Raw genomic sequence first — 27,989 nt, 5'->3', positions numbered from 1 at the left:
CACTCCTACTTAGGCAATTTTGAAAAAACAGAACTACATTGAAATTACTTGGCGAGCCTTTTCCTGGAGGAGAATAGGTAAACATCATCTACGGATTACATGTTAACATTAACCAAACAAAGCCTTTCCACCGGCACGACAACAACAACAACATCATCAACCCAGTGCATTACTATTTGTCATATTGATCAAAATCGCATAAAGGGGATGAGTAATGGAGACGGGGAAAAACCAAGAACTTCATTTATAACCAGTAAATCAGATACTATTAATCCATATTATCCGATCCTCAGTACCAAAGCCCGTTCTGAATGAAATAATATATCAAGCCTACATCTAATGGCGTGAAAGCATGCAAATGCTTCTAATGGCCTTTAAATGTCCATTAAGATTGCACAAGATTTTAAAATGATCTCATGCAGAGGCGGTAGCTGAGAGTAGGCCGTTATGCCTAAGCAGCGGTTCTGGAGAAGGTTCCCGACCTCTAAATTGCACAAAAACCTGAATATGCATCCAAAAATCGTTAAAGAGTCGTGGCAAAATATTAGCAGTGTGTAAATCAGACAAGAAATGAATGAGCAAACATAATAAGAAGACATTGACATGTTTAACCCCTACCTCCAAAGGAGCCTTTCCACCTCCAAGAGCAAGAACGGTCTCCCTGAATCTGTGGCCTGTTTCTTTCACAGCCTACTCAAAGTTAAAGCCACTATTAGTTGAACTGGGATATTCATTAAAATGACAGCTATAAGACTAAAGACTACTCAATCAAAAGTAAACTTTCTCAAACTTTACCTTCTCATTCTCTAGCCCAGCATCCTCGAATGCAGAGAAAGCGTCTGCAGACAAAACCTCTGCCCACTACAAAAATTGGAAAATAATTTTGCACTTGGATGTGGTTAAAGGCAAGTCTTAAATTGCAATCTAACACATTTTTATTTTTATAAGAAAACCTAAAACATATTTTCTTCCCGAGAAATCATTTTTCATAGAAAAGAAAGATTTGAAAAGACATAACTCCCTCTTTTAACCCCACAATATTTATACATAAGACTCACAGTAAATACAAGTAACTGGAAAAATATAGGAGCTAAGAACCACTAAAAGATAGGAGAAGCACCTTGTAACTGTAGTATCCAGCAGCATATCCACCCGCAAAAATGTGACTGAAACTGCAAAGGAACTTATCCTCTGGGAGTGGAGGAAGCACTTGGGTTCTCTTAGAGACCCGCCGGTCAACACAATAGATTGATTCTGAGCCACCCGGAACATATTTTGCATGTAACTCAAGATCAACAGTTGCAAATCTCAACTACAAGAACAATTTTATGGCCACCGGTAAGCATTTCCACAGCACCACAAGTCATGGCATTAACGTCATTAATGATTAGAAAATAGAAGAAAAGATCCGTGGAACAAATTACTCCCTTGGACAATCTAGATGTCTAAAAATAAATCACAGAACGCAAAGGAAACGATCCAACAGAAGACCGTTTGGGCAAACACAGCCACTGTTGTCTGAATTAGTATGACCGAAAAAATCCGTTTAGTGGTTATTACTCTTTTCAGAATATTTTTGGAAAACCTACTACTGGTACAACTTGATTGTTGAATTAGACCTCTGAAGACAAACCATGAATAACCATACAACCCACAAAATGTCAAGTTAGAATATGTTAAACGAGTTGTTTCCAATTCCTGAAGACCTGATTTAGAAAGTTGGAGTTCCTCCAAGTACACAGAGAAAGGCCAACAATATGTATCTTAGCTATAGTACACTGAAAAAACCTTGGAAATGAACCAGCAAAACAGTATATGTCAAATGCATTTTCTGGAGAGATTAATGTAACCGACAAGGAGTTTTAGGGGAAAAAAATAATACGATTCCTACCTCAAAACATGACGAATTTGGAATATAGTTTGTTGGTTAATACTAAAGGGTGGAAAGAAAGATGTATCAAGAGATTATTATTAGAAAAAGTAAAGAGGACCCAGAAAAAGAGAAAAGTGGGCAGTGCTCACCTGCCGAAGGCTTAAGGTACCAGCACGAAAAGTCCTAGCAGTAAGAAGCTTCTTGTATATGTCTTCTGGGAGAGACTCTCCAGTTTCATGATGCTTAGCAATGCCCATCAGAGTATCCCTGCAACAGCCATCAAGAAAATGAGTAATCGACAGACGACTGATCCAAAGGAAAGAAACACGGATATCTTCAACTATATCGCCACTCTAGCAGACTCATATCCTTTTGAGGCGCTGTATATTACAGCATGATGCAACATCTGAGGCAGAAACTAAAATTCTACAAACTCAGAGAAAGATAGCATTCAAAGCCAGGGTAGGCATAATTAAGTTAGTTCCATGAAAATTACAAGTTGATGATAAGTTACAGGTTATCTATGGGCAGGAGTGAGAAGAAGAAAATATTTCATGATTATATGAAGAGTGAAATTTCGGTCACATCACATATGGTTTTAGAAATGGGCAAGGACAAGGAACTTATATAGAATGATTAACTAATACAATTTGCATAAAAATACAATGTCTTGAGCGAGTGGAGCATCAGTTGTCAGTACTAATAAGTTAACATAAAGTGAGACATGCGAAAGCACTAATTAGACCCACGTAACAATTATACGAAGAGTCTGATAGAATTATCAACAAGTCATTGCAAAAAGGATAGACAAATAAGTTGTTTATCAAGAAAGAAAGAAAGAAAGAAAGAAAGAAAGAGAGGACAACAAATAGAAAACGTCTTCTGTCCGGAGACAGACAGAACCTGCTGAAGGAAAAATCAATATAACAAGCTGTTCCGAATCTCTGCCTGCTCCCAACTTCATTTATTGAAAGATCTCAAGTACAACAAAATGAAAAAAATGGTACTCCCTCCGTTTCAATTTATGTGAACCAATTTGACTGGGCATGGAGTTTAAGAAAATAGAGAAGACTTTTGAACTTGTGGTGTAAAATGAAGCACATATATTTTGTGTGGCTAAAAATCGTTGCATAAAGGTAAATTGTTTTCAAATATAGAAAGAGGTCATTCTTTTTTGCACAGACTAAAAAGGAAATAGGTTCACATAAATTGAAACGGAGGGAGTATTAAAGATGCCCAACTAAAATAAACTTTTAAGAATATAAAAATGTCTCTTTTTACAACAGAGCAATTTGTTGATTTAAAGCTTGAAAGACAGGGGTCCTCTGGAAATAGCTTCAAAGAAATGTTTTGTCCTCCGCTATGGTTTTGAAAACCAAAGTGGCGAACTAACTTGGTAATGCAACCAATACCAAACGTTTAAAGTATCATTGCTAAGACATCATTGTACCTGTGATAGCACCAATTTTCCATGAATTGTGATGGTAATTCCACAGCATCCCATTCTACGCCCCTTATACCAGCAACCAAACCCTCATCCTGCTTAGTGAGCATATGCTGAAGGGCGTGTCCAAATTCATGGAAGACGGTCTCAACCTACAAAAGCAGGCACGTAATCAACACCAAAAACACACCTAATGATAACTTAGATCTGAAAAAAGTGTTTGATCTTATACTACCATAAATTTTTGTGAGCCTATAAATAGAACCCTGATTTGAAGCATCATAAAATATCTCATAAACAAGCTAACGAAGAAGTCAAGAGCGCATAAGATTTTACTGTTAGTCGAGAACTTGAACAAGAGGAGGATCACTCATGTCAGCAAGTGCTATATGTGGAGATGTTTGGAAGAATATGTGGGTCAACTCTTACTACATTCTTAGGCAGCTATGCACTTGCGAGGGAGATTCTGAATTGGTTCAGAATACAGTGCGTCATGCCAAGCACAGTGAAAGAAGCACCGTAATCTATGTTACCATCTCAAAAAAAAAAAAAAAGCACCGTAATCTGAGCTTTGAGAAGAAGAAAGAGAAGACCGAGACATGGGATGTTGCCCTACTAATTTTTATGCGGATAATATGGAAAGAGAGAAATAGGAGAATGTTTGAAGAGTTGAGAAGTATTTTCTGTGTGTGAAGGGTAGCCTCGCGCTTCTAGTTTCTTTTTGGTGTACCCATGAGGTTCCGGTTTGTATAGATAATCTGGATGACTAGTTAGAGAACTGAGAACCATAATTCAGCCTAGGCCTCTTTATCCATTTGTATACTACTTGTACATGGGGGATTTCCCCAGCATTAATAAAATCGTTTACATTAACAAAAGAAATTTCCAAAACTAAAAAGTAGTTAAAACATCTGCTGTTCATCATCATAGAGTAGAAGACGTAACAATCTATTTTCCACTTAATGTTTCCTGTCACCACTAGCTTTTCCAAACTAAGGGGATATTGTTCCTTACTGCTCACAGAAACATCCAAGCCTACATTATACATTTGCATATCCTTCTGAAATCCTTTCCTTCTACTCTTCAGACAATAACTCTTTCTTTCAATATGACAGTCCTCTTCTTCATTCCCGCATTTTGCTTAAAGCCCGATTTTGTTTATTTACACTTGTTGATTGGAAAAATCAACACCAAAAGTCCTCCCTTCGTCTTCTTTCTCCTCCCCTACTCATGTCCCTCCTTCCAAGCCCACCACACACCACCCAAAAGAAAATTATTAGAAACACCTACTATGATGCAAAGCCTAAAGAGTAGGAGATTAGCCAAGGCTGATGCCATACAATGCAGCACCATACCTTACTGAGTTATTAGTCCAACCATTTCGGAACACCATGAATTGAAGGTACTTAGAATCAAAATACATGCTTACCTCGCGGAATGTCATTAGGCTGGGTTTATCCCCAACTGGTGGCATTTGATTACAAACCATGTGGGCAACAGGCAATCTAGCAGAGGCACCGTCTAGTGATAATACACGGCTTCGGCTAACAACTTCATCCATCCATGCACCTCCACGTTTCTCAGACGGACGAGAGTATGGATCAAAATAAAAGTAGGCAATGGGACTTCCAGAGGAATCATTCACGCGGTAAAACCGCACATCGTTGTTCCAAACCTAGAAATCACATACACATTCATGAACATTATTTGCCACTCCATACAGGAGCAGGAAGAGAGGTAAAAGAAAAGGCAAGTGAACAAAATCTTACCGGAGCTAATCCATCAGCAGGCTCAACATTGATACCAAACAGCATATTTACAAGGCTGAAAAGACCATCCATAACCCTAGGCAATGAAAAGTATGGGCGTAGTTCTTCCTGTAAATAAGCAGCCTATGAACTTAGAGCTGTACAAACAAGTATCAAGAGGAAGTTCTATAATGTCTAGATTTATAGAATGCACAAGGCAGTGGCCCACTAACAAATAAGGGACAAATTATAAGACTTTACTTACTTACTGACCAAACAACAAAAAATTAAAGGAACTTACATTAATATTAACAAAGGAAGTATTAAAAAAATTGCAGCTAAAAACAACAATACAAGTGTATAGTAACTACAGAATGAGGCTAAAATCTATATTCTACTTAGCAAGATATTCATGGTCTCCAACTCTTAACTAAGGGTATCATTGCTATCATGTTCAACTAAGTTTGTCTGGTTTTTTTTTTTTTGGGGGATAAGGATTTTGAACCCAGTTAGGTATAAAGTTTTGTTTAAGAAAGGACGATCAGGAAGCATAAAGCTTCTAAAATACTCGTCAGACTATCAGAAAATAAAAGGACATCATAAGAAAGGCAATTCAAGAAATTTATAAAAAAAATCACATCCGTCCATGCACACAGTAAGCTGTGTTAAAGGGTATTGTTTCCAACCAACAGAGAGAGAGAGAGAGAGAGAGAGAGAGAGAGAGAGAGAGAGAGAGAGAGAGAGAGAGAGAGAGAGAACCCACCTCGTTTAGCTCATACTTAAATTCACGAAGCCTCTCACTCCAGAAAGTAATATCCCAATGGTTCAAATCATCAGCTTCTGGAGCACCTTGACTTTTACAAAACTCTTTCAGGTCTTCCAAATCTACAAAGATCAAGGGAAAAGCTTGTGAACTCAAAAAACTGCCAGCTAAGAGAGGTCAACCAGTTGATTTGATTGCATTAAGGAAAGAAGAGAAAGAAGAAAAGTGATTCATATCAAAAGCACAAAGAACAAGGTGGTTAGGTGGTATCATCTTGTTTTCAAGACAGGTAAAACAAGAAAAGAAGAAGCAACCTGTTTATAAAGATCTATCACCTATCAGAACTTGTCTATTTTACCTCATGTCTACCAACTGAAGACTAAAAAGGAAAGCTCGGAACTGATAGAGCCAAATATTAAAAAACAAAAAGATTAAAACTGATAACAAAGGCCGAGTTTACTTTACATCTCAAATACCATTGAGATGATTTTGCAGGCCCTACCTTTGACTGCAGGATCCCAAGAAGCACTGCGAAGCTTTTCTAAAAGCTCTTCAGCTTTATCAACAGTGGCCATTTTCATTGCCATGCTTACCTATATACATAAACAATTTTAATCTTCAAAAAGGAAAAGAAATTTAAAAAACATAGATGGCCTTTTTTTGGGGACAAAAAAACATAGATGGTATTGTGAGTTCGAAAGTAAAAATGTATACCTCAGCATAGTTATTGTATCCAAGGAGCTTAGCCTTTTCCAACCTAAGCTTAAGAATTTGGTCAATTATCCCAGTGTTATCAAGGTCTCCATCAGAAGCACGGTTTATATACACACGGTAAACCTCCTCTCTTAGAGTTCTATTCTTTGCATGTTGCATGACAGACATATAACTTGGCGCATCCAATGTGATTATCCATGGCCCATCTTCTGCAGTAGCTTTTTCATGCCCCTGTTATCGGTTATGGGCAGCAAAAAGCGCATAAGAGAAAAGGTAACTAATGATAATTCAATTGTCAAACATACACGAAGAGAGCTTCCGTATTACCTTAGACACTGCTGTCTGTGCAGCTAAACCAAGAGAGGTGGCAGGCAATCCCTCAATATCTTTCTTATCAGTTATTAATTTTTCGAACTTCTTGGTGGCATCCAAAACATTCTCCCCAAATTTCTGAGATAGCTTTGCTAATTCCTGCAAAAGGAAGATAAGGTCAAAAGCAAGATAGTGAATTGAAAATTCAGCCTTAGCTGCACAACAACGGTCTGACTGTTTTGCACCTTGCTCTCCCCTCCCTTGGCAGGCGAAGTACTAACCCAACCACCCGAAAAAGAAGATAAGGTCAAACCCAAGAGTTTTGCACCTTTTTCTCCTCTCCCTTGGCAGGCGAGGTACCGACCCACCACCCAAAAAAGAAGAAACCAGAGAAAATAGAAAAACAGTCACAACATAATCAGAGGGCTGTATAAGTAACTTCGAACATATATCTAAAATCCATGACCTGTAGATAGATTCCTCCAATTCCAGTCCATTAAATTTTTCCACTTGTTAACAGTACATTTTAGAAGAGACATTTCCGGAGTATAGAACAATGAGAAAGCTAGGCTCAACAAGACACAATAGATACCTGTTCAATCTTGTTAAATTGCTCTCTTTTATCATCCTCAAGAGCGATACCACTTAGTACAGCCTCCTTTATTTGCGCTGAACGAGCAGGAAGAAGAGTGTGAGACGATGATCTAAAACATTAGTTTGCGGTTGACAAAAATACACTCATGGGAATGACCTCAAAAGAAGGTAAGAAGTTAGTTGATACTCTTAAACAGTAAAAATATGGTTTCCCTTTTTTGGGGATGGGAGTTGGGAATCTTCTTTTTCTTTTTCTTGTGCGCGGGGAACGGTTCATGTTTAATGGAATCCTGTGACCAATAAGAACAACTACAGCAAATTCTAACACATATAAATGCACGGCGATAACAGAAACTTCACCCATGGTGACTCTCTTCTTCGTCATGGATGTTGGGAAGAAATTATTGTACATACAAGATAATAATGTACAGTTCTCAACTTCACCAGATGAACAATAACCTTGGCAGATTCAGCACAACTACCAAAAAATTGGCAGACAGACCTCGTGATACATTACAAGAATATTAAAACTAAAATTTAGAGTCATAGACAGACAGCTAATGGAAGTAAATAGATTTTCATGCTAAAAGACGCCTCCCAAATTTCGACAGATTAAAGGAAAGATTTTCATGAACTTACAGTCAACTATTCGTTTACGAGCATCACTCAAAGACTCCCAATCAGGAGACTCCCGTATGGCTTTGAATGCATTATAGATTGGCTTGCTCTGACCCAATTTAAGCGAAAAAGCAACTTTTTCCGGCTACACGAAAAGAAAATAATATTTATGCTGCACAGGAGGAGAGTAGTAGTATACGTAAGCAATAAGAAAAAAGGAACATGTGTATCCTGAAGTGAGACAAATTTCTAGCATCAAACATTGTACATAAAAAGATTTATAGTTGGTTAAATCATGGAGAAAGTGTGGTGTCCTACTGAAGATATCATCATCTATCCAGCAAACAATTCTGGTTAGTATTCCTTGCAGTTTAAATAAAGGGATTAAAACTCTTCTCTGCTTTTTTTTTATGGAGCCAGAGGTGCAAGGCAAAATCTATAATACAAATTAGTAAAATTTAACAGCTTGTTTTGATGGTTGTTACCTGTTGTGTTTTGTCGTATTGTTACTACGTTTGTTTTGATTGTTTATGTAACGATGAAAAGTTCCATATATATCATTATATGTAATGACCGATTTGGTGGAGCGTCTTACCTTTTTTTCTCACCTTGCCCTTACTTATTACGTGTTAAATAATCCTATTTTACACGTACCCTACCTTTTTATATAATAATTTTATCTTGTATCCTATTATTTCTTTGTAATATTGTAGCTTATTCATCAAAACAATATACAACAACAACAACAACAAGCCCAGTGATATCCCACAAGTGGGGTCCGGGGAGGTTAATGTGTACGCAAACCTTATCCCTAACTAATGAAGGTAGAGAGGCTGTTAGTACAATGAAATACAATACATTATGAACCATATACAACAACCATCCAAACAAGCTGTAAATCTACAGAGATAAGACTAAAGCTATAAATTTAACATGTAAAACGAAAAAGACCATCTTGAGTTGATTGAATGAAAAGGACACTATCTTTACACTCTATAGACACAAAAAGAAATTAAAGATCATAGTCCAAAAGAAGTAGGCCCTTAAATAACGAACCTGAACTTCTTCAATAGCGGAACGAAGATCGGGATTATCTTTAACAGACTTGAGATGATTCACGACACCCCAAACAACCGTCAATCTATCAACAATCTTCTCCAACGGCTCCACCAGCTTCGGCCAGGTGGGCTCCACCGTCTTCTCCAAAGCTTCTAAATCCTCATCCTGCACGCAATTCACAAAAACAAAACAAAAAAACACAAATTTAACGCGCCATATTACTAATTCCCACGCGCTTTCTTTCGGATCCAAAAGAGAGAAAAAGAAAGAAACATACGACTTGTTTGAGCAAAGCACGAATTCCGGGACGAACGTGCTTGGCCTCGATTGAATCGAAGGGTGGGAAATAAAAGTCCTTCAAAAGAGGATTGTCATCGGAAGTAGCAGTCGTCATTTTAGTAGGATGATCGGAAATTGATCCCGGCGCGGGACAAAATGATCGGACGGCGATGGGTTTGCGACGGTGATGAGGAGAAGGGAGTGTTGACTTGGGGAGAGAGTGAAGACAGAGAGAGAAAGAGGAGGACCAAAGGGGACAAGAACGGCACTGAAGTATATTTTTGGTTAATGGACGGCGAAAAGAAGAAGGGGGTTTTAAGCAAAAGTGAGCTGAACGAGATAAGGAAAAGCGAGTCGCCATTAGCATAAGAATAAGAATAATAATAAGGGACGGAGTAGGAGTAGAGCCGTACTGGGCTCGGCTTCGTTGTGACCCTATCCTACTATACTTCATCTCTTTTTTCCGTTTCCTTTTTGTCCAAGTTTGAATAACGTTAAAACTCTGGTACTTGTATAGACCCATGATAAACAGATGTGATAGATTAATATCTACAGATATCTAGCCTATTACTTTAAGGCTTGCTTGATTGTTGGGAAGTACTCGTTTCCAGAATTAAACTGCCTTATTTTCTATTTTACATTATCAGATAATTGTACTATTTACTTTCTTAATGTCAGAAATTTTTTCCTACTCTTTCTTCATTATTCAATTATAAAAAGGTTCTTTGAAATATACTGTACTTCTAACAATATTTGAATTACTCAAAAACTCAACTTTACCTATATTTTTGGACCTATTTTCATTTAAACTTAAGTTCATGCTGATTTGAGTCCCAACTTAAATACCACTTCGATCTTCTGTCCAACTTCTTTTAAACATAGGGAAGGAGGTAATCTTAAACATGTCTTGAAGGTGAGACATGAGAGGAAACTTATAGGTGCCAAAAATATGTTAGGAATGTGGTGATATCATTGTTTGTCTTAAAAGAGAGAAAAAAAGAGTTAACTTATAAGTTGTTCAAGGCACTCCTCTCGTTTTGATGCGGGATAATAGTCACGGTACCATAATTCTCCGTCCCAAAAACAATATTAAGTTAGCTTTGAAGTACAGATCTATCTAAATTCTGATGTGAACTCAAACTAGATTACTTTTCATTCACAGTCGAGGTAGTAACATAATTTCATGGGTTTGTTGCAAGTCGTTGTAGTAACATAATGAAGCAGAGCATTGAGAATTGAGATAACATAATCCCACTTGTAAATGAACAGAACTCAAGAGTTTATTGCTTCAAGGAGACCTCTGTTGGATTGTAAGTGTTTAATATACAAATTGGCATACATGGGAACCAACATCTGCTGGACTTTTACATACATAAGCATGAGAATCATGTACTTGAAAGCAAGCCATGGCTGGATTTTCTTTGCCTTTCACATTTCTGAAGTCAGATATCAGGTGCCTGTTACACGAATAACGCAAACCACATACGTGAAAAGAAAACAAATGAGCCGCAATTGAATATGAAGAGCAAGGAAAGAACCACATTCAATAGGTATAGAAAGGAGTAAATCTGAATCGTGACAAGCACACCAACAAGATTCAACATTTTAACCGTGTTACAACAAAATGACCGAATTATATATCAGTTGGTCAATTTCTGATCAGCTTATAAGCTGTATTTAGATTCAAACGTGTTCCTGAATGGTCTGGAACTTCATAACCAAATCTGTCATCTAGTCATCTATTTGTTGGAAACTTTGGATGGAAGTGTTATATAATCATTAAGTTTATTCTGATTAATTGTGTGGTATATTTACATTTATTATCTATCTACAAAAAATAATATGAGTCGCATATATCTGTATACATTATCGTTTTCTTTGAAAGAAAAGGAGAACAAAATAATGCGTAAGGATAAGGGAAATTATCACCTGAGACGTATTTCCCTAAAAAAAGATATAGCATTCAACAGTTTTCCTGTTTGTGACGGCAATAGAATTTTATCCATACGTGCAGTAACAGAAATCTGATGCAAACTACTTCTCAAGCAAAACCAACTTGAACAAGTTTGAGATCCATATTATTATGCTAATAAAATCACTCAAAGCATTGAAAATGATCGTTATGCTTTCACATCATAGTCTATCTGATATGAAGTGCCATAATATATTTTTATAAGCTTCAGTTGCTATATGGCTCATCACAGTCAAAGGACACAGTTCATGACTAAACAAAGTATCCCTAAATGACGTACCTTGTGTATGTACTCTTAGTTTTTGTACTTCATTGTTTCTTTTTCAAACCCAATCGTAGGGAATTGCTTAGCATACTCCTCCACATCATGACGGAGTTTTGCAATTTCAGATTTGATTGGAGCACTGGATTGTAGTGTTGCTACAAAGTCTTTCAACTTTGTCCCTGATACAATTGGATGATATTATGGTGACTGTGAAAGGAGTTCGTATTTAAAAAACAAAAAGTCAAATGAGGAAAGCATTTGTGGTACCAAAATCTAAGTCTCTTCCTGTAAAGAACTAAAAGAGTGATAATAAAAGGAAACGGCAAATACTTTGGAACTCATGTATACCTAACAAATCAGATGGACATGTATAGACAAGGTATTGTTTTATGAGATTTAAGTTATACGGTGTTAAGAACGTTTACATTATCAGTAAAAATTAACTGGTTATTACTTTATTTTCCAGGTTACCATATCAAACTTAATATGGAGAGTTCCTATTGTTGTGGGCTCAATTTAACTACACCGTGAGTGGTGTGGGTACATCCCATAAATTAAAGAAGAAATTGATTGGCAGTCATCTTTTCTTCCTTATTGTCAAATAAGGTAGGTTGAAGAAGAAAAATGTCAAACTTTTTCGGCGGAAAAAAGAAAAAATTTGCGCAATCCTTCATTCTGATTGGTTGAAGAGGTAGGCTATTTCTCCTATAAAAGGAGAGTTTCGGCTTCTTCATTTCAAAACACAAAAGGAAAAGCAACACAATAGTTGCAGAGAGTATTTCTCAGACATTGTGAGAAATAGATTGTGTAGAGAAAAATAAAGAGTGAGTGATATTGTAGTGATATGGAAATATCAAAAGAGGGTTATTTCTTTTGAGTGTTGTAGTGATCTTTGGAATATTTTCTCACCTACAAATTGTAAAATTCCTTGCTATAGTGATATTAGTTGCTCGTCTCGGGGCCGTGGTTTTTTTCCTTATTCAAAAGGGTTTTCCACGTAAAAATTTTGGTATCGTTGTTACTCTTTTATTCTTATTAATTAACGTATCTCGGTACTACATTATTATTCCGCTTTTAGTACCGTGAATATTATTTATGTGGGGGTTTATTCTCAACAACTGGTATCAGAGCACAAGTTCTGCTCGTTCACAGAAATACTATTCACTGTCGGTAGTACTATACTCGATGGAAAATAAAAATGTCCGGAGTAAAGTACGAGGTAGCAAAAATATGGCAAAGAAGGATGAGAGATCTGCTCATCCAACAAGGATTACACAAAGTACTAGATGCTGATACCATAATGCCTGATACCATGAAAGCTGAGGATTAGGCTGACTTGGATGAAAGAGCTGTTAGTGCAATCAGGCTACACTTATCAGATGATGTGGTAAATAACATCATTGATGAAGACACCGCATGTGGCATTTAGATAAGGTTGGAAAGCCTATACATATCCAAAACGCTGACAAATAAATTGTACCTAAAGAAGCAGCTATACGCCCTACACATGGGTGAATGTACGAATTTTTTGTCACATTTAAATGTGTTTAACGGACTAATCACACAGCTCGCCAATCTCTGAGTGAAAATCGAGGAAGAAGATAAAGTCATCTTGTTGTTGAACTCGTTGCCATCTTCGTATGATAATCTGGCAACAAACATCCTGCACGGTAAGACTATCATTGAGTTAAAAGATGTCACATCGGCTCTTTTACTCAATGAGAAGATGAGAAAGAAGCCTGAAAATCAAGTACATGCTCTCATCACAGAAGGTAGAGGCAGGAGTTATCAAAGGAGTTCGAGTAACTATGGTAGATTCGGAGCTCGTGGGAAGTCTAAGAACCGATCCAAATCAAGAGCTAGAAATTGCTACAATTGTGATCAACCAGGTCAGTTCAAAAGAGATTGCCCAAATCCAAGGAAGGGCAAAGGTAAAACTAGTAGCCAGAAGAATGACGACAACACAACCGTCATGATGCAAAACAATGATAATGTTGTCATATGTATAAACGAGGAAGAGGAATGCATGCACTTATCAAGTCCAGAGTCGGAATGGGTGGTTGATACAGCAGCATCTTACCGTGCCACACCGGTAAGAGATCTTTTTTGCAGATATGTAGTAGGTGATTTCGGCCTTGTGAGAATGGGTAACACAAGTTACTCAAAGATTGCGGGGATTGGTGACATTTGTAACAAGACAAATGTCGGATGCACATTGGTTCTGAAAGACATGCGACATGTACCTGATTTGCGGATGAACTTGATCTCGGGAATTGTTTTAGACCGAGATGGATACGAGAATTATTTTGTAAATCAAAAGTAGAGACTCACCAAGGGATCATTGGTGATTGCAAAGGGAGTTTCTCATGCACGTTGTACAGGACAAATGCAGAAATACGCCAAGGTGAATTGAACGCGGCACAAGATGAGATTTCTACAGATTTGTGGCACAAAAGAATGGGTCATATGAGCGAGAAGAGATTTTCTTATGCCAAAGGTACAACGGTAAAACCCTGTGACTATTGTTTATTTGGTAAGCAGTATAGAGTCTCATTTCAGACATCGTCTGAAAGAAAATTGAATATACTTGATTTGGTATATTCTGATGTTTGTGGTCCAATGGTAATTGAATCGATGGGCGGTAACAATTATTTTATTACTTTTATTGATGATGCTTCACGAAAATTATGGGTTTATATTTTGAAAACCAAAGATCAGGTGTTTCAAGTTTTCCAGAAGTTTTATGCTATGGTGGAAAGGGAGACAGGCCAAAAGCTAAAATGTCTCCGAAGTGATAATGGAGGTGAGTACACTTCAAGGGAATTTGAAGAGTATTGTTCGAGCCATGGGATCAGACATGAAAAGACAATTCCTGGAACCCCACAACACAATGGCGTAGCCGAAAGGATGAACCGAACCATTATGGAGAAGGTGAGAAGCATGCTCAGAATGGCTAAACTTCGTAAGTCATTCTGGGGTGAAGCAGTTCAGACAGCCTGTTACCTGATCAATAGGAGTCCATCAGTTCTGTTGGCGTTTGACATCCCAGAGAGAGTTTGGACCAACAAGGAGGTGTCATACTCGCATGTGAAGGTGTTCGGTTGCAAAGCTTTTGCACATGTACCAAAGGAGCAGAGAACAAAGCTGGATGATAAATTTGTTCCTTGCATATTCATCGGATATGGAAATGAAGAATTAGGATACAGATTGTGGGATCCCGTAAAGAAGAAAGTCATCAGAAGCAAAGATGTAGTCTTCCGAGAAAGTGAAGTTGGAACTGCTAATGATGTGCCAGAGAAGGCCAAAAATGGTATTATTCCTAACCTTGTTACTATTCCTTCTACTTCTAACAATCCCACAAGTGCAGAAAGTACGACCGACAAGATTTCCGAGCAGGGGGAGCAACCTGGTAAGGTTATTGAGCAGGGGAAGCAACTTAATGATGATATCGAGCAAGTGGATCACCCCACTCAGGGAGAAAAACAACCTCAACCTCTGAGGAGATCAGAAAGGCCAGGGGTAGAGTCATGTAGGTACCCTTCCATGGAGTATATCCTCATCAGTGATGAGGGGGAGCCAGAAAGTCTTAAGGAGGTGATGTCCCATCCAGAAAAGAACCAGTGGATGAAAGCCATGCAAGAGGAGATGGAATCTTTGTAGAAAAATGGCACTTACAAGCTAGTTGAACTTCAAAAGGGTAAAAGACCACTCAAATATAAGTGGGTCTTTAAACTCAAGAAAGATGGAAATGGCAAGCTGGTCAGATACAAAGCTCGATTGGTGGTAAAAGGCTTCGAGCAGAATAAAGGTATTAATTTTGACGAAATTTTCTCACATGTTGTCAAAATGACTTCTATTCAAACAATCTTGAGCTTAGTAGCTAGCCTAGATATTGAAGTGGAGCAGTTGGACGTGAAAACTACATTTCTTCACGGAGATTTGGAAGAGGAGATCTATATGAAGCAGCCAAAAGGATTTAAAGTAGCTGAAAGGAAACACATGGTGTGCAAACTGAATAAGAGTCTTTATGGGTTGAAGCAGGCACCACGGCAGTAGTACAAGAAGTTTGACTCATTCATGAAAAGTCAAACGTACACAATGACATATTTTGATCTATGTGTATACTTCAAAATATTTTCTGAAAATAACTTTATTATATTATTATTGTATGTAGATGACATGTTAATTGTAGGAAAAGACAAAGGTCTGATCGCAAAGTTGAAGGGAGATTTGTCCAAGTCATTTGATATGAAGGACTTGGGCCCAGCACAACAAATTCTGGGTATGAAGATAGTTCGAGAGCGAACAAGCAAAAAGTTGTGGCTGTCTCAGGAGAAGTACATTGAACGTGTACTGGAACGCTTCAACATGAAGAATGCTAAGCCAGTCAGCACACCTCTTGCTAGCCATCTAAAGTTGAGGAAAAAGATGTGTCCTACAAGTGTGGAGGAGAAAGGGAACATGGCTAGAGTTCCTTATTTTTCAGCAGTCGGAAGCTTGATGTATGCAATGGTATGTACCCGACCTGATATTGTTCATGCAGTTGGTGTTGTTAGCAGATTCCTTGAAAATTCTGGAAAAGAACATTGGGAAGCAGTCAAGTGGATACTCAGGTACCTGAGAGGTACCACAGGAGATTGTTTGTGCTTTGGAGGATCTCATCCAATCTTGAAGGGCTATACAGATGCTGATATGGCAGGTGACATTGATAACAGAAAATCCACTACTGGATATTTGTTTACATTTTCAGGGTGAGCTATATCATGGCAGTCTAAATTGCAGAAGTGTGTTGCACTTTCAACAACTGCAGCAGAGTACATTGCCGCTACAAAAGCTGGCAAGGAGATGGTATGGCTCAAGCGGTTTCTTCAAGAGCTGGAATTGCATCAAAAGAAGTATGTCGTCTATTGTGACAGTCAAAGTGTAATAGATTTGAGCAAGAACTCCATGTACCATGCAAGAACAAAGCATATAGATGTGAGATATCATTGGATTCGTGAGCAGGTGGAGAACGAATCTTTACAGGTCAAAAAGATTCACACGAGTGAAAATCCTGCTGATATGTTGACCAAGGTGGTACCAAGAGACAAGTACGAGCTATGCAAAGAACTTGTCGGCATGCACTCAAACTAGAAGACACTGCTACCTCTTTCAGGTGAATGGGACTGGAGGGGTAGTCCATCCCATAAATTAAGGAAGAAATTGATTGACAGCCATCTTTTCTTCCTTATTGTCAAATAAGGTAGGCTGAAGAAGGAAAATGTCAAAATTCTTCGGCGGAAGAAAGAAAAAAATTACATTGCAAATTTTCAACCAATCCTTCATTCTGATTGGTTGAAGAGGTAGGCTATTTCTCCTATAAAAGGAGAGTTTCGGCTTCTTCATTTCAACACACAGAAAGAAAAGCAACACAATAGTTGCAGAGAGTATTTCTCAGGCATTGTGAGAAATAGACTGTGTAGAGGAAAATAGAAAGTGAGCGATATTGTAGTGAAGTAAGAATATCAAAAGAGGTTATTACTTTTGAGTGTTGTAGTGGTCTTTGGAATATTTTACTCGGACCTACAAAGTGTAAAATTCCTTGCTATAGTAATATTAGTTGCCCGTCTCGGGGCCGTGGTTTTTTTCCTTATTCAAAAGGGTTTTCCACGTAAAAATCTTGGTGTCATTGTCACTCTTTTATTCTTGTTAATTACCGTATCTCGGTGCTATATTATTATTCCGCTTTTAGTACTGTGAATATTATTTCTGTGATGGTTTATTCCCAACAAGTGGATAGAACATAAACGTGTTATAACCAATACTCATTACTCTTACATACCTTGAGTTTCAGCCTTTACTTTCACTGCTAGCTTCACGGCAGCATCAAAGAATTCAGCAACTTTCACAAAATCTTCCTCAACAAATCCCCGAGAAGTGAGTGCAGGAGTTCCTGATTTACAACAGCTTTATCAAGTTTGTGTACAAAGAATAATAACTAATTGGAAGATAATATCATAGAGAGGTGTCTTACCCATCCTGATGCCACCGGGGACCATGGCAGATACATCTCCAGGAACAGTGTTCTTGTTGGCTGCAATATGTACAGCTTCCAAGATTTTCTCAACCCTGGAACCATCAATACCCTGTAAAAGTACAAGGCTCAATATTTGTGGTGTACTATTTCTCTCGCGATAACACATAACAGATGCCACTACATAACATGCAGCAAGCTCATTCACTAATGCCTCGTATGATCTTTCTAAGAGCTCATTGCAATAACTGTATTGTTTAAATGGCAGCCCGGTGCACTAAGCTCCCGCTATGCGCGGGGTCCGGGGAAGGGCCGGACCAGAAGGGGCTATTGTAGCAGTCTTACCCTGCACTTCTGCAAGAGGCTGTTTCCATGGCTCGAACCCGCGAACTCCTGGTCATATAGTAGCAACTTTACCGGTTATTGTATTGCTTATTTTGTTAATTCATCAAAAGCATTTGTTAAATTTACTAGTCCTCACAGAGGAAGGTTTCTCCCTTGTCCTAAGAGTTCATACTTCACCTTGTTTTTCAGGTTCACCAAAACCAAGTGATTCTCGGTTCCTCCAGAGACAAGTTCATAACCATTCTCCATTAAAGCCTGCAAGGTTGAAAAATATGCAGCAGCAATGAAGAAATCAATATTATTGAGATAATGACTCAACCATAAGTTATGGATTACTGAAAATAAACTACAGATTTCACTAATATGCTCCTATCGGGAACTGCATATCTCATTGACTCTTACCTGGGCAAATTTTGAGCAGTTGCTGAGGACTTGCTCTTGGTAAGCTCTGTATTCTGGAGTGATTGCCTGCATTTAGTAGTATTAGAAGCATAATGAGAAATAGTACCATCACAACAGTTTCCACATTTGCCTAAGAAATACTAAAGAGAAAAATGGAAAGCATTTTGAGTTACTGAAGCTATTTCAGAAAGTGTTGAGGCCAATAAGGAGTAAGAAGAATTTCCATTGGCTAGAGAGATCGTTCTTCCAAAACCTCTCAGAACACTTTGAATACAGTAATACATAAATGACATTCATGTATGTTTTAAAACCTTTTCCAGCTTTAGTTTGCAGTCCTCGACTAGCTGCTCTATGTAATCCATAAGTTTTACACACCCAGAGAAAAAAAATTAAGATTTAATAAGACATCAAAAGTGCTATCTGCAGGTGTTTATAGTAAAATTCCGGGGCAATAAGTATATTCTGTTTGTTTCACAAAATCGTTTCCTGAACTAAGGTCAAAACCCTTCAGTTCTTAAATCGCAAAAAGCTTATTTCATCAGCTAGGACACTGGGATATTTTATTCAGGAATATCCCTAAATGACGAGTAAGAACTTAGCCAGTGGCTATACAATTAAAAAGCATAAAAAAATGCTGTTGTAAGGATATCATACCTGTTTCAAGGCAACTGCCAAGCCAGTAATGGTGTGATTGTGAGGACCCCCTTGAAGTCCAGGAAAGACTGCCTGATTGATTTTGTCTTCATAGTCGTACAAAACCTTCAGAATTAACATAATATAATTAGGCTATTAGTTTCAACACTAGCTAGTACGCGATATGTATCTCAGATTTAGCCAGCAACTAGATTAGAGTCCTAAAAAGCTGGTTAAATATTAAGAGATGCGATGGTGAGGTGACAGTTAAGACTAACCTCCTTGCCTTGCTTGTTAACCTCTTTAACACCCTTCCTGAAGAAAATCATAGCACCACGAGGCCCACGAAGGGACTTGTGGGTTGTGGTAGTGACAACATCAGCATAATCAAATGGTGAGGGGATGACTCCAGCTGCAACTAATCCACTAATGTGTGCCATATCTGCTAACAAAATAGCTTTCTGTTTGTCGCAGACCTGTAAGATATGCAAAAAGGCACAAGTCAAATGCCTTCTCTAAAATTTATTAAGTTGATGTAAATATTGCATAATGGTGAAGTAAATTTTACCTTCCGGATTCGTTCATAGTCGTAAAGACGTGCATAGGCACTAGCACCAGCAACAATTAATTTTGGCCTAAAGAGTGTGGCACTTTTCTCAAGCTGCGTAGAAAAATCAAAAGTCACAAAATGTTCAAAAAGAACAGGTACTCGTTAATAAGAATCTAACATCCCAAGCACGAAGTAAAGTAGATCAGCCTTCAATAGTACTTATCATCTGAATAAACATATAAATTTCTTTTACACTTGCTAACATAACCAGATGAAAAATCAGTTATAAGAAGTAAAAGAAACTTCAAAATAATCTGAAAAATGTAATAATGGAGGCAATGCCAGCTCCAACATATTGTCTCATACTAATGAACAGTTATCTGGACATCTTTACACTTAATCAATGATGGACCTTCTGTCATCACATTACATTAGTTTTACTTTTCATCATGTTATAAAATGCTTTGTGCCTCAGCATGACTATTGCTTCGAAAGATAAGGAACTCTTAAAAAGAAGCTGGATTTACAATGTTGAATATGATTACACAAGTGCACCATTTAAAAGGAGAGGGTAAAGGGTACGAGTCAAATGAAAAGAACTATAATAAGAAATAAGAGACTACCTGGTCATAGTCAATATAGCCAGTGCTCTCATTGAGTCTGTATGGCATTGTCTCAAAGAATATAGAGACTGCGGATATCTTCTTCGTATCAGTCTGTGATAATCAAACATAACATAAGACAACCCCTTTATAATGTAATCAAATTGAAACCATACAATAATTGCACTAGAAAGAAGAAATCAAGTTTTGACAAGAAATAAGCCGATTCCACCTCGAGCTATGTACAGCATGTATGAACATAACAGGTACATGCACTCATATATGCATCAATTGACATGCATCGAACTTCATTTAATTCAATTTTTACAACTTCCAGATTTAAGATCATGCATGACCTTAAAGCAGAAAAGTTCGGTCTTTTTAAGTGGCAAAGCATCACTAATGAATTAACTAACAAAGATCAATGCAATGTATGAACCAACCTGATAAAAATTGCATACACAGATATATAAGATTGTTTAACAACATTTCAGTTTAAACTGTCCCTTACTCGCATATCAGATGAAATTTGTGGTGTTCGCCTAAATGTAGAGAAATTCCTCATCCGCAAGAATGATAAAGCAGAAGATGTAATATAACAAATGCACCTCATAGAAGCCCAGATAACAGCAAATTCCCATTACCAAGGACCCAGGAAGGAGTACAGTATTTACACCACAAACCACTAGCACAAGCTTCTTTAAGTGTTTACACTTTTTTTTAAGCAAAGTTACTGGTTCTCAATAACCAGAATACCAGTCATTTAGAACGAGAAACAACAAAATATAGAAGCACCTGATATCCATGAGAAAGATGTCCACCATGAGGAAGATCAAGAGCCATGATCCGTTCATGAGGTTTTAATAATGCAGTGTAAACATGAAAATTAGCAGGTGATCCTGATAGAGGCTGCACATTCACTGCAATAATAAAGGTTAATTAAGGAAGAGTACTTTTATTACTAGCACTATTTAGGTGATGAAATACGCCCCAAAATGAACGAAATCTATTACCTCCCCACTTTGCAGGATCCAACCTGAATGCTTCCAAAGCACGTTTTTGGCATAAAGTTTCTGCCATGTCTATGTACCTGGACAGCCACTCATTCTCTCATAACAGGAAAAGGATATCTGAAGCTGATATATAACATGAAAATACAGGTTAATTACAAAAGAATTAGGAGAATGAAAATTAGCAAATATTCTGCGTACTCATTTCCTCCATAGTATCTGGCACCAGGATATCCTTCACTATACTTGTTAGTCATAACTGATCCAACTGCTTGCATCACCGAAAGGGAAGTGAAATTTTCTGAAGGAATGAGTTCGAGCCCCTAAAGAAAGCATTTTGAACTCTGGTAAGGAATTTAACTTCCAAATCGAACTGATTCTATGCATCTTAAACAAAAGAAAGACAATTACCACAAATGGAAACTATATGAGATAAGAAGAGTAAAAGGAATGAGACATAATTATTCTTAACTTTTCTTTTTTTTTCTGATAAAGAATTCTTAACAGGAGATTGATAAGTTAATTAATTTCAGCACTGGAACTCCCCACAAAGTAATCTGAAAGGCATTTGCACCTAGACCAGGGTTCAAATCTCAGTTGAAACAGAAACACTAGGTGATTTTTTTTATCTGCCTAAGCCTAGGTGTACAGAGTTACTCAATAGTCATGCTGGTGGAAGGTAACAACTATTCTATGAAATAGTTGAGATGCGTGAAATCCAACCCAAATACCATTGTTATAATAAAAAGTTATCTGAAAGGCATTTCATATAGACTTGTTTATCTTCAATTTGATGAAATCGAAACATCATTTTTGGCACGGCTTCATAAATATTATGTACTTGATAAGTTTTCTAATTTGCTACAATCTGACATAAGTTTTTTTTTCCGAGGACTTCCTTCCTTCCTTCCTTTCTTTCTTTCTTTCTTTCTTTCTTTTCAGGGGAGGTTGGGGGTGCAGTGCTCCAATATAAGACGAAGCTCTAAGACCGATCACGTAAAGTTATCAAATTATATCGATACAGGTAATTCAACAAAATTTCAGGGAGCAAGAGATGGACAAAAAAAGAAAAAGAACAAGAAAAAGATAGAACCTTCCATTGGCGAGCTTTCTCAAGCTCAATAATGTCAGCAATCTCAGGATCAACAACCTCCAGCGGGGCATTCAGTTGCTTTGGCCACTGAAAATATTAAGGCTTTCAAGTCAGAAATCAAAAGGGACGAGTATAAGTTCAAATAACACACTAATTCAAATTCATCACGAGCTTACGGAGACTCCAGATTTTTCCTTGTCGTAGACAGCTTCATTTGGCAAAGATGACTGCAACAACAACAACGACACGAATTAATTCAACAAGGCAACAACAAACTGACCAAAGTTAAGAGAAATTAACTTAAGGAAAAAACTAATACTACTACTGAACAAAGACGAACCATGTAATAGAGAGAGCCACCAATATTGTAGAGACGCTTAACAGGTTTGTCAACTGTAGAGGAAAGCCTCCGAAGAGCTATAGCCATTGCCATTGCAGCTGCCCTCCGTCTGCGCGCGCGCGCACACACACACACACTCTCTCTCAAAAAGTTGTGAATGTTTTTGTCTGGAGAGGGGGATGGTGTTTGGGTGGTGGGAGAATTTTGGATAAATATTCTGGTCGTTGTGGCGCCAGCTTACTCATATTTCATATCCCTTTCTTTTTTACAGGTGTTATTAAAGTTAACCAACGATTAAGGAGTGTTTAAAATATTAAGTATATGTGCATTTGGAATACATTCGCGCTCATTGCTTAATTTATGGTAATAAATTCAAATTTAGCATAATTGTGTCACTAAAATAATTTAAATTTTGTGCACTAAAATGTAAGTAACAAACGTATGAATTCAAGTGGGAAAACATTGTTACTTTAGCCATCCTATTCTATACTACCAGCCATAGAAGCCATATCCAACTTACATATTTCTTAGCCACAAGGGGCCTCTCCTAGATTTAAGCTAGTCTTAACCTGTTATGGAATTTGGGGAAACCATCACTTTGGGACAATTTGATCATTTTCTTGTTCATCCCACAGGTAGAGACTTGTTGGCTCTTTTGCAGATCATTTCTCATATTGCCCGTCCATTCGGATGTAAACGGGTCTTACTTGTCTAGCTCAAATATGGGCCTGACTTTGTATTGGGATTGTTACACATATAGCCGGCCAGATGCAATATTTATTTTTTATAGTCAGTATACACAAATTATACATTAATTATATATAATTATATATATATTATACATAAATTATATATACATTACACATATGTCGACTATTTTTAGTTTAAGAGATTATGTGGGTAGCTATTTGGGTTAATTCTTCTTTTGTGTATTAGGGATATTTACACAAATAGTCGGTCAGAATTATTATTTATATTTTCTAGCATGTATATATAGATTATAGGGAAAAGGGCCAAATATACCCCTCTACTTTCATATATTATCTACATTTAACTTTCGCTATACTATCGGGTCAAATTTACCCCTACTGTAATACTATCGGGCCAAATTTATCCCTACAATCAGCAAACTTTAAAAAATTATCCCTTGATCTTTTATGTAATTCAAAATCTCCCAAATTTCTTTTATTTAAATAACTTGTTGTTCTTCTTGCTCCATTATTTTCAAAAATTACTATTGATGTGAATGCTAAAGTTATTAGACTATAACAATTATTCATAATTTTTTTTAAATTACCAATGCACCTATTTTTCTTCTTGTAATAAATAAATTGGTTTAAAATTTATTTATTTTTCAATCATATACACACCGTAGAATTTAACGGGTCTATTTATTGTGTATTATATGCAGTTGATCATCATGTATGTACATGTATATTCAAATATATTTTGTCATTGCCTAGTTAGTATAGAGTTCGATCGACTAACTTAAGAGTGCATAATGTCTAGGCATTTAATTAAAGCAAAGTTGAATTCGACAATGTAAAGTCTCCGAGGGAACTTCAACTTCAATCACTAATACTTGCAAAGATTCTATACATTTGGTGCAACGAATTCATTAAAATTGGGATGTTGTAAGTACTTTTAGAATTTAGAAAAGTTACCTAATTTAGATTTTTCAATTTACTATACTTTGTTTATTCGATTGTATTATTTAATATTTTTTTTCTAATTCAGAAAGCAGGTAAATACCTATTATTTCAAAAATAGTGGACCAAGAAGAACAACAAATAATTTAAATAAAAGGAATTTGGGAGATTTTGGATTACTTAACGGATCAAGGGATAACTTTTTAAAGTTTGCTGATTGTAGGGGTAAATTTGGCCCGATAATATAATAGAGGTTAAATGTAGACAATATATGAAAGTAGAGGGGTATATTTGACCCTTTTCCCTAGATTATATATTGATTGCATGGATTATACACATACTATATATGAATTTTAAATATATCATACATTCGCCGACTATTTTTAGTTTAAGTGGTCGAGTGAGGGGATATTTAGTTTAATTCTTCTATGCATGTATTTCATATTGGCTTCTTTCACTTAAATATAAAAGGACCATTTTTTCATCAAGCAGAAAGACTACCAAAATATTCGGGCCAAGTGCACAGATAGCCGCTTGAAGGAATGTTATTTAGGATATAGTCGAAATTTACAAATTATTTAAAATTTAACCATTTCGAAATCAAACTTGAAAGTTGAGACCTCAGGTCTGAAGTTTCAACTTCACTCCTTCGAGTCTGAAGTTAGGAATTGACCAAGCATAACTTCGGACTTCAAACAATTTTGGTTCAATGTGCTAGAAACAACCTATTTTTGCAGTAAGTACTAGAGTAGCCTATTATAGTCATATAGTCCCCATGTTATAGGATTTTTGAACTGCAACATCTTTTTGATGGATCTATTCTTCCTCTGGAGCGAAGGATCCTCTGGAAACAGTCTTTCTATCTTCTTAGGGTAGATGTAAGGTCCGCGTACACATTACCCTCTCTAAATCCCATTTGTGAATTTCACTGGATTGTTGTTATTGTTATCGATTTATTGTAACATCTTTTTGATGGATATCAAACTAAAAGTAAAATTGATTATTTTATTATAGATAATTTAATTTTGTTATATGATGCATACACAAATGAAAAAGACGTATGATCAAATAATAACATTTGATGTTATTGACTTGATCTTCAAATTATCCACTCAAGAAGCCTTTCCTCGAGTCCACATTCTGATGTACAAAGTGCAACCAAAGGAATCCAATGACTAATTAAAATAAAAAACTATACAACATCATTTTGATTTTCCTGGTTTTTGTTGCTATGCAAAAGGCCAGAAATTAGAAATCTTTGCTTGTTCTATGAATTTGGTTACCAGGGCAAAGAATATGGTTAGCGACGACAAGACTAGCTTGCGGTAGGTATGGGCTGACATATGTCCAAGTTCACATGATTTAAAATAGTCTCTAAGACACAAACCCTTTGTCTCCTTAATTTTGTTTCTTTTTTCATTTCTTTTGGCTTTTCATATGTTTTATTTTTTTCACTTAATTAATGGGGAAAAATAACTGGAAGTCTGGATGGTAGAGCCACTAAGATGATTGTTGTTTTTAAGTTTTGCCAAAATAGAGTTTCCATAGTTTTGTTAAAAGTGATTGTTTGTGGTTTTACAAAGTAGGTAATCTGTTGAGTACTATTTTATTTATTTGAAATTTTCAAGCTTAGCTTTTAAATGTTGCGAAAACTCAAAAACTCCTTTTTTGTGGGGTAGAAACTCAAAAAAATAAGAATAAATAAATAAGATATAAGATTCGAATTTGTAACACTGCATTTCATGTCGTGACCTCTTGCTTCATAGAATTAAGTAAGCAAAAGACCATTTACAAGTAGAACCAATTACCATATTGACAGTTACAACACGATTTTATCAAATACTCCACCACTTAATTAATCAGTTGCGCTGAATCCCAAACTATTTGGGTCAAAATTTGAATTATTTGTATGTTCTGTCCTATTCAAGAAAATGCGATTAAATTCATTTAGAAGAAAATGTATACTCCTACTATAATATAGAAAAGTTCAGATTAATTTCGAAAAGTGTAATTTTTGTTAAATAATCCAAAAAAGCAAACACCCGCTAGATTATAATCCCTCTCGTAAGTTCCAATAAATTAGCCCTTCGTTAGCAAACCCACTTTAAAGTTATGTATCTCCTTAAGCAGCTTCTATTGCTAACCACTTAGGGGTCGTTTGGTAGCCGGTTTGAGAGGAGTTATCCATGTATTAAAACTAGGATAACTTTATACATTGTTTGGTTAAAAGAAGGGGAAAAAATAATATCCACATAGAAGCTAGCATAAGTTATACAATGTTTGGTTGTTTTTTCCTCTTTTTCACGTAAAATGTAGCATTACTAATACAATGTTTGATTCATGTTTTTCTTTTCCGCATAACTATGTAAAATACATGTATAAGTTATGAGAGAATCTATATATTATTTATGCAGGGTAGAAGGTGGAATAACATATACATGTATTAGTAATACTTGTATTAAAACACAAAATGACAAGAATACCCTTTATTCAAACTTGTATTTTTTTGTTTAAAAATATATATTTAAACTATACTAACAATTTTAATAAAATAAAGTAAGCTAATAATAAATAACACTCATATTACATTTATATTACTAATCCTTATATAACTACCGCATAACTAATTCATGCATAACTAATCCCAACATAACTCAACTTTGCATAACTTATCCATGCATAACTAATCCCCGCATTACTTATTCCTGCATAACTAATACATACATAACTAATACATGCATAACTAATACATGTTCAACTAATACCTGCATAACTCTAACCGACAACCAAACGACCCCATGGTTAATTTGCATAGGCGGCTCTTGAATTGAATTAATGTTATCTTCTCAAACAAAAATATATAGGAAAATATTAAACCAAGAGATAGTAGTAGGTGATCAGCTACAGAGGGCGTATGCAATCCCATAGACCCGGGTTCATCTGAACTCAATACTTTTGACGCGGTGTATAAATTTATGAATAAAAGTTTATTAAAATTCTAACAAATAATAGGCTTGAACACAAAATTTTAAGGGATTTTTTCGTTCCTATACAATATTTGAAACTTATTTACCAAAATTATTCTAATTTTATATGTTACCCGCCCTAAATAAGGATTACTTATAAATTATATACATTTCACCTTAAAAGACTCTCAATCCATTATTAGTGTCTTCAATCAAGGGATTTAGTTATACCTTTTTCCTTTTTTCTCTCCTCTCTCCAGACCTTACTTATATTTAATTATGAAAATGGTCTAGTTGGATGAGAAGATTCGTCATTTGGTCCCACCTCCCAACGGTTCCCTGTTATTGCCACGAAAGTACTATCCATTAGGCAACAGTTCAGTTGAAGTTGGAAGACAATGTTTTTCCAGAAATTTCTTTTACCTCTTTCTATATGAGAATAAGATGAACCATCAATTTAGTCAATAATTTTACCAGAAATAATAGGGGGGCACTGTCACACCTGAACATAGTGTAAACGAGGCATAGTAAGAAAGTAATGTCTCCAAAAGCAGGCGACGAAAAACCTACATCGAATGTTGCAGCTGAACAAAATTTAGTATCTCCTCGGACTTCAGAAAAGATAAAATCAACTGAGAAAGGAACAATACATGGTACATCAACATACAAATTAAAAATAAATTTCGTATAAATTTAATGCAAATTTGAATATCTACAACAACATACATAGTAAAAATAAATTTCA

At 36.4% G+C, this 27,989-nt stretch overlaps 2 protein-coding genes across 3 annotated transcripts; both read right to left on the bottom strand.

Annotated features, from left to right (window-relative positions):
• Positions 1-215: 215 nt before the first annotated feature.
• On the bottom strand, positions 216-9,984 carry LOC107792416 (putative cytosolic oligopeptidase A). The gene is made up of 16 exons (XM_075234552.1): positions 9,403-9,984; positions 9,123-9,290; positions 8,088-8,211; positions 7,447-7,523; positions 6,870-7,013; positions 6,543-6,773; positions 6,331-6,421; positions 5,829-5,950; positions 5,087-5,194; positions 4,747-4,992; positions 3,324-3,469; positions 2,023-2,140; positions 1,121-1,312; positions 796-861; positions 619-690; positions 216-501 (listed from the first exon to the last, which is right to left on the bottom strand). The coding sequence occupies exons 1-16, from the start codon at positions 9,925-9,927 to the stop codon at positions 415-417; spliced, it is 2,517 nt and encodes an 838-aa protein (XP_075090653.1). The 5' UTR covers positions 9,928-9,984; the 3' UTR covers positions 216-414.
• Positions 9,985-10,659: 675 nt separating this feature from the next.
• On the bottom strand, positions 10,660-23,081 carry LOC107792415 (serine hydroxymethyltransferase, mitochondrial). 2 transcript variants are annotated; one of them, XM_016614630.2, is made up of 17 exons: positions 22,630-23,081; positions 22,466-22,516; positions 22,290-22,376; positions 21,398-21,519; positions 21,200-21,276; positions 20,982-21,106; positions 20,208-20,300; positions 19,603-19,695; positions 19,313-19,510; positions 19,056-19,160; positions 18,402-18,467; positions 18,177-18,254; positions 18,000-18,047; positions 17,655-17,766; positions 17,463-17,573; positions 11,657-11,820; positions 10,660-10,861 (listed from the first exon to the last, which is right to left on the bottom strand). In XM_016614630.2, exons 1-16 carry the CDS (start codon positions 22,720-22,722, stop codon positions 11,672-11,674), a joined length of 1,608 nt encoding a protein of 535 aa, XP_016470116.1. In that variant the 5' UTR covers positions 22,723-23,081; the 3' UTR covers positions 10,660-10,861; positions 11,657-11,671. The 2 variants fall into 2 exon arrangements, with proteins under 2 accessions (XP_016470116.1, XP_016470117.1); XM_016614631.2 differs by lacking the exon at positions 18,000-18,047 and having other exon boundaries at positions 22,630-23,073.
• Between the last annotated feature and the right edge of the window lie 4,908 nt (positions 23,082-27,989).

Source organism: Nicotiana tabacum, chromosome 17 (assembly GCF_000715075.1).
Source record: "Nicotiana tabacum cultivar K326 chromosome 17, ASM71507v2, whole genome shotgun sequence".
Classification (NCBI taxonomy): Eukaryota; Viridiplantae; Streptophyta; class Magnoliopsida; order Solanales; family Solanaceae; genus Nicotiana; species Nicotiana tabacum.
This window is presented reverse-complemented; position numbering and strand designations above follow the sequence as displayed.